This window comes from Chironomus tepperi, unplaced genomic scaffold, assembly GCF_022539635.2.
Source record: "Chironomus tepperi strain 1889 unplaced genomic scaffold, CSIRO-AGI_Ctep_v1 contig_85, whole genome shotgun sequence".
Classification (NCBI taxonomy): Eukaryota; Metazoa; Arthropoda; class Insecta; order Diptera; family Chironomidae; genus Chironomus; species Chironomus tepperi.
In genome coordinates this window covers 8,697,802-8,711,829 of record NW_027226207.1, presented here as the reverse complement: position 1 = coordinate 8,711,829, position 14,028 = coordinate 8,697,802, and the positions used below count along the sequence as shown (strand labels likewise).

General features: G+C 30.2%; 2 protein-coding genes across 4 annotated transcripts; both read left to right on the top strand.

Annotated features, from left to right (window-relative positions):
- Positions 1-108: 108 nt before the first annotated feature.
- On the top strand, positions 109-8,953 carry LOC139086541 (uncharacterized). The gene is made up of 12 exons (XM_070635007.1): positions 109-1,626; positions 2,025-2,118; positions 2,175-3,037; positions 3,157-3,979; positions 4,038-4,195; positions 4,358-5,135; positions 5,593-5,638; positions 5,904-5,956; positions 6,018-6,868; positions 6,926-7,730; positions 7,820-7,977; positions 8,040-8,953. The coding sequence occupies exons 2-12, from the start codon at positions 2,073-2,075 to the stop codon at positions 8,799-8,801; spliced, it is 5,343 nt and encodes a 1,780-aa protein (XP_070491108.1). The 5' UTR covers positions 109-1,626; positions 2,025-2,072; the 3' UTR covers positions 8,802-8,953.
- Positions 8,954-9,057: 104 nt separating this feature from the next.
- On the top strand, positions 9,058-12,915 carry LOC139086123 (uncharacterized). Of its 3 annotated transcripts, none has more exons than XM_070634451.1 (4): positions 9,058-10,069; positions 10,233-10,600; positions 10,693-10,905; positions 10,974-12,915. In XM_070634451.1, exons 3-4 carry the CDS (start codon positions 10,784-10,786, stop codon positions 12,505-12,507), a joined length of 1,656 nt encoding a protein of 551 aa, XP_070490552.1. In that variant the 5' UTR covers positions 9,058-10,069; positions 10,233-10,600; positions 10,693-10,783; the 3' UTR covers positions 12,508-12,915. The 3 variants fall into 3 exon arrangements, with proteins under 3 accessions (XP_070490552.1, XP_070490551.1, XP_070490550.1); XM_070634450.1 differs by having other exon boundaries at positions 9,058-10,404; positions 10,465-10,600; XM_070634449.1 differs by having other exon boundaries at positions 9,058-10,600.
- The last annotated feature ends 1,113 nt before the right edge of the window (positions 12,916-14,028 follow it).

Here is a 14,028-nt window from a genome sequence, read left to right as displayed (position 1 = left end):
TTAATTTGAATCTAGAAATCTTTCGTTGCAAATCTGAGCTTCCATTATTGCACGCATGTTGAGAATATCATTGAATCCAGATAATCTATTATTTTTTGTACATATTTATTCAAAATCTAGTACTTAATTTTAGTGAAAAAAAATCGTTTCGTTTAAATTTTAAATTTCCGTTAAAAAAATCTATATCATTTTTCATCAAATTGTCTTCAATCTTTGAGACAAACGTCATAATACGATACGGTACTACATAAGCAAGGGTACCCGAAAACTTATGCATGCTCTTTGTATATTCGGGAATACACTCAATTCCAATTCTTCATCTTTTAATAATCCACAATAAATATTTCTTATTCAAAACTTTTTTTGCGCACCGGCAAAACAAAATCAGCTGACCTTGATAAACAAAACTAAAATTCTGGAAATCACTCAACATTCATTACTCACTAATTTTTTCAACTGCCCATTTCCAAGAAAATAAGCAACAGATAAGATAATGATTTCAAGTTTATCAGCAGGTTTTTTGTGAAGAAGAAAGTATCCCAAGTATTTCCTGCCACACGGATACAGAAATTTGACGACGTGAACTTCAATATTAAGTCGCCATTAATGAAATCTTAAACCAGAATTAAGAATAAGATCTTTTTATGCGCAGCATAACAGCAACTTTGTTTATTTTATTTTCGAGGAAGTTAAAGTGCTACAATGTAATTAAAAGACAGTTTTTGGATCAACAAATGCGATTGAAAGCTAAACAATGATTGTTTATTGATAATCTAGCTCAGATACAGCATAAAATTACAATGTAGTCAATTGTCATATTCAGACAGATTCAATTCATGGAGCGACTTGTTGATCGGATGATATTTATTGAGAGAGATGAGCAAAAAGTTCAAATTGGTTTTCAGGATCTCCTCACTGGGTTAAAATAAATCGTGAGATTAAAAATTGGGTTTAAAATAAATCCTAGGATTTAACTTAATATCGTAAATTTTACTACCAAATTTTGATAATTTCACATCTATTGTTGTTATTATTGTCATTGTTAATGTTATAAGAGCTCTGATAAGAAAACCAGTCATCAATGACGATCATTATGAACCCCAAAACCTCCATATGATGTCACAAATTCATTTTCAGCAACTTATTATTATTAGCTGTATTTGATGCAGTTTGAGGCTCTAGAATTTCTTATACGATTTACATCACTTGCCATTGACTTCCAATAAGAACATTCACTTCGAATATCCAGTTTAACTAACACCGATTCCTGAAGATCATCCAAAACTGGATCTTTCATTTAATCTCTCAATTTAATCAGTTTTACGATCCATATCTATCAGCTCACTCTCTTAAGATAACCGAAATTTGTCTAATAAGTGCTGCATTAGCTTATAAGAACGATAATTATTCCAATCACATCATAACTTGCCAAAAAATCACATTTTACTACTAATGAGTTTTGTATTGCTTTTAAAAATAATTTTTATTGCAAATACAGCCAAAAAACATTGTTATCTTATATGTATATTTAGTAATGCAGAGAGCGAAAAATTCATTCAGTTTATTTTTGACTGCTGCACGAATAGGTTTGAGGTGATAGAAGTAAATACAGAAAAAAAAGAATTGGTAAGAAAAAGAAGATTCTTGTATTTGAGTCATACGTAAAAGATATCGGGGAATCCGAGAATAACAAATAATGTTATAGGTGTTATTTCGTGAATAATGAAATAAATTGAGTGCTGAGTGACTAATTTGGGGATTTATGCATTGGCAAATTTATTTTACCGGCTTTCAAATTTCTTAACGACTTCCGGTAATTTAAAATTTTAACGGTCATTTAAAATTTAAATTTCAATCACGTGGCTTTTTTTTTGTTGTTTATTGTTTGATTAATTTCATTCAAAATTATTAAAAATCAAGGTAATAATAGTTAGTTATAGCATAGAACAATCTTTAGTTGAATGCTTAAAGCACATAAAACTTATATAATAACATCCAGTATAAAATTTCTGTTTAATTTGTAGAAAAAGACGTCAAAATTGAATTTTCGTAAGAATATTAATTAAAGTCCAATGGAGAAGAAGCCAAAACCAAAATATGTTGTAGATTTCAACAAAAGTAAGTGATATCCACTAATTCAAGCCAGAGATATAGATGTTCTTATTAATTTCCAGAGTTAAAATTATTTTACGTAAAAACCATACATTTTGTGGACGAACAGGAAGTGGATATTGACGATCCAAAATACTTTATACCGGTCACTAGCTATTTCAACTACAATAAGGATCGCATAGAGTTTATGTTAAAAATACACTATGCAAAAATTAAGCATTTAAAAATTGGAAAGAAGTCTGTTGTCTACAAGCTAGGGAATCTGCAGCCAGTCAACATTCCTATAATATTGAGCGAAAAGATAAATGATAGTGGAAATGAAATGTGCACTATTAATATTCATGGAAACTTCAAGGATCGCTTATTGCATTTATTCCAATTTTATCAAAAGGAATTTACACTGACAATATTTTACACAACAGAAGACAATAAGAAGTATGCATCATCATTCTCTGTGTCGTTGCCGAAAATTGATGATCAGCATGATTGGGATCCAAAGAAGAAATTCATTCCAGTCTTTAATCCTGAAGACATTGGTGGATTTGAACTAAAAAAGGCATTTGATAAGCAATTTAATCCATATTATCTTAAGACACAAGAGGAACTGGAAGTAGTGAATGCTTTATTAAACTACAAGGAAGCTCATTTCGATGATCGATTTGAGAATTATGATTTTCTTTCAATGTTTCAATATATGGTCGCAATTGAGGATTTAGACAGTTCTAAACAAATGAAGGAATACAGTTTGGACTTTGCAAGTGTCTATAAGTACAATTTATGTCCAGTGCTGCTGCAAAATAGTGTAAAACAGCATTTAAGGCATTTGATGTGTGATGAAAAGCTGAGGGATTATGTTCGGAATATTTATATCATTCAGGCTAGAAAGAAGCTTCCTGTTGATGTCATGGAGTTTGAATTTGTCTATGTGAGTATTTAATCGTTATTTTTTCAAATTTCGAAAAATTGAACTCTTTTGATCTTTGTACTTCAATTATTTTTTGACCGTTATTCTAATTATTTTTTTATTTTCTAATTATTTCCCAGATATTCGATCAGAGCGATTACCAACAATATCATGATGATCTCGAAGAGCTTGCCTTTCAAAGAAAAGTCGGTAAAATCGTCCATATTTTTGGTGATGTCATTTTATTCTTACTTCCACGACAAAAAGGGAAAAGGCAAAATGCACACCTCGAAGAAGACCGTCCATATCACATTGAATTCGTGCCTAATCGAGTATCTATTCGCATAGTTCAAAGAGCTTTAGAGGACATGAAGAAAATGGATATGTGTTCCTACTTACAGAATTTTGAAATGTTGAAGATGAATAGACTTCACGAGACCTATTTAGATGATTTGGAATGGTTCAACAAGGAACTAGCTGATAATGATGAACAACAAATGGCTGTCGAAAATATCGTAAATTGTACAAGCTTTCCGTCTCCATTTGTAATTTTTGGAGGTCCAGGAACTGGCAAAAGCTCTACAATTGTCGAAGCAATTTCTCAAATTGTGAAACTAAAGCCAAAAAGTCATGTTCTTATTGCTGCAAGCTCCAATTCGACATGTGATGATATTGGCAATCGATTATTAAAGTATATATCGATCAACAAAATCCTTCGCTTATATTCAACATCATTTGATTTAAAGCCTGAAAAGATTGACAGTATGCTGCAAAAAGTTTCTAATTTTCGTAAGCGCAACAACTGCACATGCCAAAAAAGAAGCTGTCCAGTACAAAATGCTCACGATGATCCGTCCTATGAAGAATTTCATACAGCACGAGTTGTTATTGTGACTTTGGTAACTGCTGGTCGAATTATAAGCTCTGAAGTGGGTGCTGGTCACTTTGATTATATTTTTATTGGTAAGTAATTAACAGCAGAAGTTTAAAATTAAATTTTAATTTAATTAAAATTTTACAGACGAAGCAGGAAGTGTTAGTGAACCTGAAGCATACATTCCATTGTCTGGCTTAGGCCTGTCAAAGAAAGGCGTTCATGCACAAATTGTGTTATCAGGAGATCATAAGCAGCTTGGTCCGATTGTTAAAAATGCTTTTGCAAAGAGACTAGGATTAGAGGTGACCAAATAGAAACTTAATGCTGAAAAGATAAATTCAAAATTCTAACGGTTTTTTGAATTTCAAATTTTCTGTTCAGTCATTCAATTTCGTCTCATTTCAGTTCATTTGAATTTTTCAAATGTTCGTTATTTTTAATTAATCCTTTATTTTAATTCACAGACGTCTCTTATGGAACGTTTAATGGATACAGATGAAAAGTACCAGAAATTTGAGACGGAATATGATTATAATTATGTCATTCAATTGAAACAGAACTACAGAAATCATCCAGCAATTATGCGCTTTTCTAATGAAAATTTCTACGATTCACAACTGGTTTCTGTCTGTTCTGATGAAATCAAGAATTATGCATTAGATCCTGAATTATTGCTATTCAATCCAACATTCCCAATAATATTCCATACAACTAGAGCATTTTCTGAGGAAGTTGGTACAAGTTTAAAGAATGAAGGCGAACTGATCATTCTGTCATATTATATCCAAGTACTTTTAAACAGAGGTTTAGGAAAGAATAAAGTACAGCAAACTGACATTGGAATTATCTCACCATATCGTGGACAGCGTGATAGAATGCTGGAAGTTTTTGGTGATTCTTATCCAAATATTGAAATCGGCACAGTCGACTCATTTCAAGGTCGTGAAAAGAAAATTATATTTCTAAGCTGTGTACGTTCAGGTACAAATCATGTTGGATTTTTGAGAAATGAAAAGCGTTTAAATGTTGCATTGACACGTGCACAATCGTTATTAATTATCATTGGAAATGCAGCGACACTCCAAAAGTGCAGCATTTGGAATAAATTCATTACTTACTGTTATGAAAATAAGGCAACAGTTGGAGACATTTTTTCAGTTAATCATGAAGGTATTGGAAATGATGCTATGGCTGGTACTGAGGAATTACCTGAAAATGGTACTGATGACGAATATGATGGATGATAAGGATCAGATGAATGAGAAATATACTGATAAGTTTTGTATTTTTAAAAATTAAGCTTCCTTTAGCGGTTATTTGAGATTTTAATGCTGAACTCTCAAAGTTCAAAAATTCAAATATCAGAAAAACGTTAATTTTTCATTGAATTCTTAACAGTTTTTGAGATTTTGAAATTTTGAACCTTGTTTGCTCGAATTTTGAATCATAAATGACCAGTATTAATTTGTGTATGATTTATAATTGCTTTGATGAGCAGCTTTAGTTGTAACACAGTATCAAATACACAAAAGTGCTTTCTGGTTTTAAACCTCAACACTTTTCACTGTCTTAAATATTATATAAGTGTCAAAGACCTTAAACATGTCCTGGAACAAGTACAATTGACTAATTTCTACTTTTGTACCTATTAGAATTAGACTGTTAATTAAAGATTACAATAAAAATAAATAAATCAAAGCATACTTTGAAATTACTCGAAATATTGATATTGCAGGAATTAAAGTGTAATTTTACCGAAATTCAAAAATCTGAAAATAACAACAATTTAGATTTTGAATTGAAAGCACTTGATCTTATTTTCGGATTTTAAGTGAATTTCAAAATCTTTTGTGAATTAAGATTTCTAGGCTTAATTAAAGCATAAAAGATTGAAAAGACAAATCTATTTTTATAAAATTTTTCTTTGATTATATTCAAAAGTTCAAAATTTAAGAAATTTAAGGAATATTATTATAATATTGTATAATTAAGTGATTTATTCAATTTTAGCACAATGCATAAGAAGACAACTAATACATCAGGTGTTGTGGATTTCAACCAACGTGAGTATATAATTTTAATCAACAGAACTTAAAGAAAATCATTAAAAATTATAAATTTCAGAACTAAAGTTAATTAACCTTAAAACATCACAAATTGTGGGAAAACAAAAAAGAGAAATAAAGAATCCAAAGCTATTCCTTCCCGTCAGCTGTAATTTCAACTTCAATGAGGATCGCATTGAGTTTATGCTGGATATTCATAATGATGAACTTAGGGAAATAAAAATTCAGAAACCTACAGTACATTTCAAGTTCTCTAAACTTGATCCAGTCAGCATTCCTATAATTTCAAGACAACAAAAGACCAAAGGCCGTATTTGTACAATTATTATTCATGCTTGCTTTAAGGATCGCGTACTTCATTTATTCGAAGCAGATCAAAAGGAATTTCTATTGACTGTTTTCTATACAACTAAGGATAACAAGAAGTTTGCATCAGCATTCTCTGTATCATTGCCTAAAATTGATAATCAAAATGAAAAACCTACAGTAACAAAGTTCATCGATGATCACAATCCCGAGGATCTTAAATGTGGAATAGAATTGAAAAAGCTATTTAAAAAAGATTTCATGTCCTGTAAAGGAATGGATAAGAAGGAACAAGATATGCTTCAACAACTAAAGAAATATGAAGCTGCAACAATGTCAGATAGATTCAATAAGTTTAATTTCCTTGATATGTTTCAAAATATGGTCGCAATTGAAGACCTTGAATGTATTAAGCAGGCTCACAGTTACAGCTTGGATTGTGCAAAAATTTATAAATACAACAAGTGTCCAAATGAACTGAAAACTATATTAAAGAAGGAACTGGGAAATAAACTAGATGATGTGGATTATATTAGAAAGATTTACATCATTCAGGCAACAAAGAAGCTTCCAGTTGATGCTTCAGAGTTTTGTGGTGTCTTTGTAAGTATTTACGCCTGTAATTAAGATTCTTATACTAATTATACATAATTTTTCCAGTTCCATGATCAGTTTGATTACAAATTATACCAAAATGACTGCAAAAAGTTGTTTGACTCAAGAATGGACGGCAAGATCGAACATTTATTTAATGACATAATCGTAGTCAGAATTTTCTTCTCAAAGCGATCAAAACGGCAGTCAAGCATAAGTGAACATAAATCTTATCACATTGAATTCATTCCAAATAGAGTTTCAATTCGGACAGCACAACGAGCCTTAGAGGATATGAAAAATATGAACATGAAGTCATACTTACAGAAATTTGAGACAAAAAAAAATGTCACGAAAAGTGGCTCCAAAGAGACATTTGAGAAGTTGAAATGGTTCAGTCCAACAATTGAGTCTAATAAGGAACAGATGATTGCTGTTAAGAATATCGTCAATTGTACAAGCTTCCCGTCTCCATTTATTATTTTTGGAGGTCCTGGAACTGGCAAAAGCACAACAATCGTCGAATCGATTGCTCAAATTGTCAAAATGAAGCCTGACAGTCATGTGCTTTTTACATCAAGTTCTAATTCAACATGTGATGATATTGGCAATCGATTATTGAAGTATATCTCGATCAACAAGATCCTTCGTATATACTCGCCGTCATTTGACCAAAAACTTGAGAAAATTGATAAGCTTCTTCGTGATGTTTCAAACTTCCGTAAACTTGGAAATAGTAAAGGATGTTCAAGCAAAGATCCTTCATACAAAGAATTTATGACAGCCCGAGTTATTATTGTTACTATAGTTAGTGCTGGACGAATTATTAATGCTGGATATCCTGCTGATCACTTTGATTACATCTTTATTGGTGAGTTACTCCTGAAAATTAATTTAATCTTGTTGGATTTAATTTAATCCAGTTGGATTTATTTAATCCGATATTCATTTTCATTGCAGATGAAGCTGGATTTGTCAGTGAACCTGAATCCTACATTCCATTGTCTGGTTTAGGAATGTCAAAGGAAGGTGTTCATGCACAAATTGTTCTTGCTGGTGATCATAAGCAACTCAGACCAGTTGTAACAAATTTATTTGCAAGAGATATGGGATTGGAAGTAAGGATGATCAATTGGATGATCAATATCAGCTATATTAATTCTGTTTTTGTATTCCACAGACATCTCTTATGGAACGATTAATGGACAACGATGAGAAATATAAACGTTCCTTATTTGGATATAACCAAAACTTTGTTGTACAATTAAAGCAGAACTATCGAAATCATCCAGCAATTATGCATTTCTCAAATGAAAATTTTTATGATTCTCAGTTAGTCTCAATGCGTACTGATAGAATGAAGCATATGCTGATAAATAATGAAGAATTCCCAATTATTTTTCATTCAAATAAGTCATCATCGAAAGAAGTTGGAACAAGTTTGAAGAATGAAGGTGAATTGGTCATTTTGGAGGTCTATATTGATGTCCTGTTGAAGAAATCAAGTGATAAAAATCGTGTTGAGCAGACAGATATTGGAATTATATCACCTTATAGTGCACAGCGCGATAGACTGAATGAGAAGTTCAGGAAAAAATATCCAAAAGTTGAAATTGGTACAGTTGACTCATTTCAAGGTCGTGAAAAGAAGATCATTTTTGTCAGCTGTGTCCGTTCAGGAACAAATCATGTCGGATTTTTGAGTAATGAAAAGCGTTTAAATGTTGCATTAACTCGTGCTCAATCGATGCTTGTCGTTATTGGAAATGTAATGACATTGCAGCAATCAGACATTTGGGACAAATTCATAGCTTATTGTCATGAAAATAATGCAACAGTTGGTGATTTAAAGTATTATCGACCTAAAAAGACTGATGTTAAAGATAATGATATATCTACAGACGATATTATTGAAATGTTAAAAAATTTGAAACTTAATTAGAGTCAGTGGATCTCACGTGATAGTATTTGTGCCTTTAAACGTCAAATTTTCAATTATTTCTATTTATTTTTTTAACGGATATTCAAAACTCATATTTACACGTCATTTAAAGTTCAAATTTTGACCTCGGAAGTTCAATTTTTCAAATATTAAAAAGTCGTTATTTATTTTTTTAACTCTAAAGTTTATATGCTGTTAAAATTGTACGTCCTTATCGTTTAATATTCTGAATATCTTTTTTTATACACATATTATAAGTGCTAAGTGCTATAATCAAAAAATATTGTATTATTTAGTTAAGAATCTGATTCTTTATAATATTGCTATATTGTCTGTATTGATACATTCAAAGCATGTTCTTCCTTAAATTGTACTGAATCTAAAGGATGTTCCATAATTATAAGTTAAGGGATCTAAATGTCACTCAATCATTTAGAAATTGTTATAAAATTGTCGAAACATTTACCTTCCCTTAATTCCATCGCTATTTTTGATACGGAAATAAAGTAAATACCAAACGGAATATCTCATGATTTTACTTCCTTTCCCTTTTTTTTAATTAGAGTATAAAACTGTGTCAAATAAATATTTTTTGGGCCTTTCCCATCACTTACTTTTCCCCCACATCAATTGACTTTGTCAACACTTCTTTTATTGGATTTCTTATATCAGTTTTTGGACACAATGAAAATTAATTTTCTCCCCTTCAAAATATGGCTAGCAGACATAATGGACATTGTTGGATACGAGAAAAATTGACAATAATTAAAAAAGGTGAATGAACTTCACATTGGCTTCTATTAGTTCTGTTAATACTTGTTGCGATTTTTATTCATGATATATCTAATACATTGTTTAATACTTTATTATTATTCCTTATTGTCAGTTACTTAATGAAGGTTTATGAACGTTGATATGTACGTCGCGGACCAAAGATTAATCGATGATTATGAATTACGTTTAATGACTCCCGTAGTCGTTGTTGGACTGTTATCAAGAAAAGTGACTTTTCTTCCTCATTTTTAAAGGAGTTTGGCTGGAAATAAAAAAAATTATTCTTTTATTTTGACTGGATGTTAATAAAATCTCTAAAATCTTACCTTGCTAATGTAATCATCAAGCTTACGATGAAAATGAAGACATTCTTCCAATGTTTTATGCAAATTTTGGTCGAGAGACACTGCAGTTTGATGAGCCGACTCCTGAATCTTTTTCATCGAGATTAACAGCTCTGTAAAGTCGCTATCCACGATTCCAGGCACTAAAAGGTACAATATATATTATTAAAATGTTTTAAATTATGCGATTGTCTTGATACTCACTCGAAAATAGCTTAATTAATTATTTTATAAGGAACGATAATTTTATTGTAAACACGAGTTTTTGTTATTACCTGAATAGAGCCTATTAAGCATTTAACGATAATTTCAGATTCAAAATTTACAAAACCTCACAAATACGTAAAATCCAAAAACCTTTCAAATTCTCTACAAAAAATTGTAGGGTTTCTTACAGAAGAAAATCTTGAGCGGACAGCATTGAAGAAGATCTTGTTAGCAGGTTAAAATTAAATAAAATTTAATTAAATACAGAAAATTGTATTGTGAGTATTAAAAATAACTGAATATAAACACAAGATTAATTGAAATTAATAATTTTATAGGTCTTAAACTAATTTTTATATAGAATATCAAAAATTGCAATTAGAAAAGTAAATTAAAGTAGCATTTTAATAAAGAGTAATAGCTAGGACTTTAGCATCAATAATATCGTAGAAAGATATTAATTTATACTAATTGGTAAGTTGAAATTGTTCATATTTTTCCTTCACTGGATCTTACATGAATTGTTTGGACTCATGTGGTTATAAAGTATTCTTTTATATTTTCAGATTGATAAAAAACCTCTAAAACTTAAATTCATAACAAGATCGACTATTTTTTTTACACCAAACAACAATTTAAATTAACCATTAAGTCAGCATGACGTCAAGTATGCCTACGAAACAAACGAGCATCAATGACCTGCCACCTGAGATGCTACTAAACATTTTTGATTATTTGGACTCTAATTCACTCATAAATTCGATAATAACCCAAAAAAAGTAAGTTAATTTAGAATTATATGCTTAATACTTAATACTAATCCTTTATACTTAAAATGTGCTTATAGATGGATGAATTTAATCTTAAATTCAAAAAGTAATTTGTTTAATGAAACAGTTTTGATAAATCCAGGAAACATAGACAATGTAATTAGAATTGATAAAATTTTCAAGAATTTAACGATAGAAGTACCTGAGATGGAACCTGGTCCACATGTGACTTATTATATAAAACTTATGAACTTCTTGAGTGGATTAAGAAAAAAGATCACAACTTTTAAATTATTATTTATGGAACCTAGGATGCTCGTTAGACTTTGTGCGAACATGGAGAGTTTGACACATTTAACGATTGAAGCAACTAAATCGTTAGATGATCCACTTACAGACAAAATGGATGCTAATAAATATCAGATTTACTTACCAAATCTCAAAAGTTTGGTAGTCCATAACGCAACGCGAGCACTGAGATTTATCGATGAAAATCACAAATTGGAATACTTAAAAGTTGTCGAGCTTCAAAATCGTCAAACAAGTCGCGATATCAATGGCTTCCTAATGTTTTGTACAAAGATACGAAAAATGGAAATTGTTTCAAATATTCCATATTTCCATAATCCTGACGACTTTTTTTTCCCATTGTCGTCACTTCGTATTTCACTTAATGGTCAACAGCTGCCATGCGCAAGATCTGTAAAATTGTTAATGAAACATCAAATTAGAACATTAAAAGAAATATCGTGTGAAGGATTTGGAACAGAACGTATCATTAGATATATCCTAAGAAAAGTGCCTGTAAGTTCATTAGATATCGATATATCAACATCAAGAGACTTTGTGGAATTCAGACAGGTCAATCATTCAATTAAAAAATTGAAAATTAAAGCAAGTAGTGTTAGCATAAATAATTTAATTCATATTCTTTTAAAGTGCAAAGAAATTGAAGATCTTAGCATACAAATTAATAACACATTTTTGTTCGCTACATGGCTTGGCATAGTATCAAGAATGAGCCATCTTCGATCATTGCACATTGATTCATTGCTTGAAGTTAGATTGGCACCGCATATCATCCTTGATGGTATCGAAACTTTAACAGTTACAAAGCTTGGAAGTGATCTACAAGTTCATGCATGGCTTCAATTAGCCAGTAGATGTCCAAATGCTAAGAAAATTGTTGTCACAAATTGGGGTTCAAGATTTGTTCCAAACTTTAATCCAAATGAAACAACAACAACAAAGGTGTTGTTAAAGAAGGCTTATCTTCGATATTTATTCACATCCTTGCCACATCTTGAGGAACTTGAAATACGAGGGAAATTTCCAATATCTGTTAATTTTGCAAATAATTTTGTTGATCTTTTAAATTTGACTAATTTAAAGAAATTTTCATTTGAACCGGATCCGGATATGATTAATCAGTTGGATGAAAGTTTGAAAAAGTTTCATGACACCAGATTGAAAGTTTGTGTTCTTAAAACCGATATTAAGAAAGAAGAACATCATATAGATTATATCCGTAATAAAGTAATTAACCCTCGTATTTATCCTCGTCTAAACGCTGACTATCCACGATATTTTGAAGATGATATTGAATTTTAATTATATTAATACCTGCCAATCTCTTCTTTTTATTGTGTGTTATAAGCAACATCCAGCTACTGAAATTTTAAATTTTTTCTAACGCTTTCTTTCCTTTAATAATTACAATTATTATTTTGCTCAAAGCTATGTACATCATCTCTTATAGATGTAGTTGCTGCTTAAAAGAAAGCAATTGATGTATTCAGTAAGCTTCATTATTATGATTTAAGTGAGTTGCTTTATATCTACATTAAATGGCCAATTCGATTGATTGTTGCCGCCAGGTATATTATAATTTATGGCCTTGTCAGCACATTAGTATACTTAAGTGATAAAATGATTAAATATGACAGTTAATGTAAATTGAGTAACTTTAAATAAGTAATGTAATTTTAAATTGTAACAATTTTAATCAATTATTTTGTAAAAATGTATGAAATACTTTGACTTCATTCATTTAGTCTTAAATGCCCACCGTAAATATGTCATATTGAATTTTAATAATCCTCTTAACTGTTTTCAACTATAACCATTATGTATGATTTGTTTTACTTATAACTATAATTTTTAAATATTGTCTGTAATTTTAAATTAATATTAAGAATGGAAAAAAATTAAGTCCATTAATTAAATCTTAAGATTAAAAATGTATCCTTATATTAAGCATGTATCCCAATTTTAAAAATGTATCCTTAAAATTTAAGAGAAAAAAGAAGAAGAAAAAATAAAGATAAATATCCCAAATTCAGTCCAACGAGCCATCGTCCTAGTTAATATCCACTATAAAGTCCAATAAATACAATGGCAATTATCATTTTCATTCACTGACTGATTAATCTCATTTCTATTGAACAGAAACAATGTGCTGCGAGTGAAATTTGTTTTCAATTTTACGTGTTCACGTTTCGAGCGTGTTGCTGCATGCAAATGTGATGGACATAAAACTAAAATTTATCATTCTCAACCCCTTTAAAGTATTTAAATAAATTGCAAAATAAAACGGGAGTTTTTTAATCCATTAATATTGTGTGTGACATACATCAAGTTACTAGTTATTTGATTGCTATCAGATACAGTGGAAAATGTAATTCAGTTTTACCGAGTGATGTATGATTAAGATGAGAATTGAATTGGTCAATCAACATTTGAAATTGTTCAAAAGGAGATCTAGTTCAAAATTCAAGGGAACCTGCTCGAGACAACTTTAGAAATTTCCGATGCACAATGTGTTGTTCCGCAAAAGAAGTAAATTTGACCGTTATTTTTAGAAATTCAAAATTGAACCTCAAAGTTCAAATTCAATTGAACCGTTAAATTTTGAAAAAATTAAATTAGAATTCAAAAATTGAACCTGAAAATTCAAAATTTTGACTACCGTTTTTTTAAAAGTTCAATATTTGAACCAGAGAATTCAAAATTTTGATTACCGTTATTTTTGCAAAGTTCAATAATTGAACCTGAAAATTCAAAAAATTAAAAGCCGTTACATTTAAAATGTTTAAAAAACTGCAGAATTTTTCTCAAAACCAGCAAAGTAAC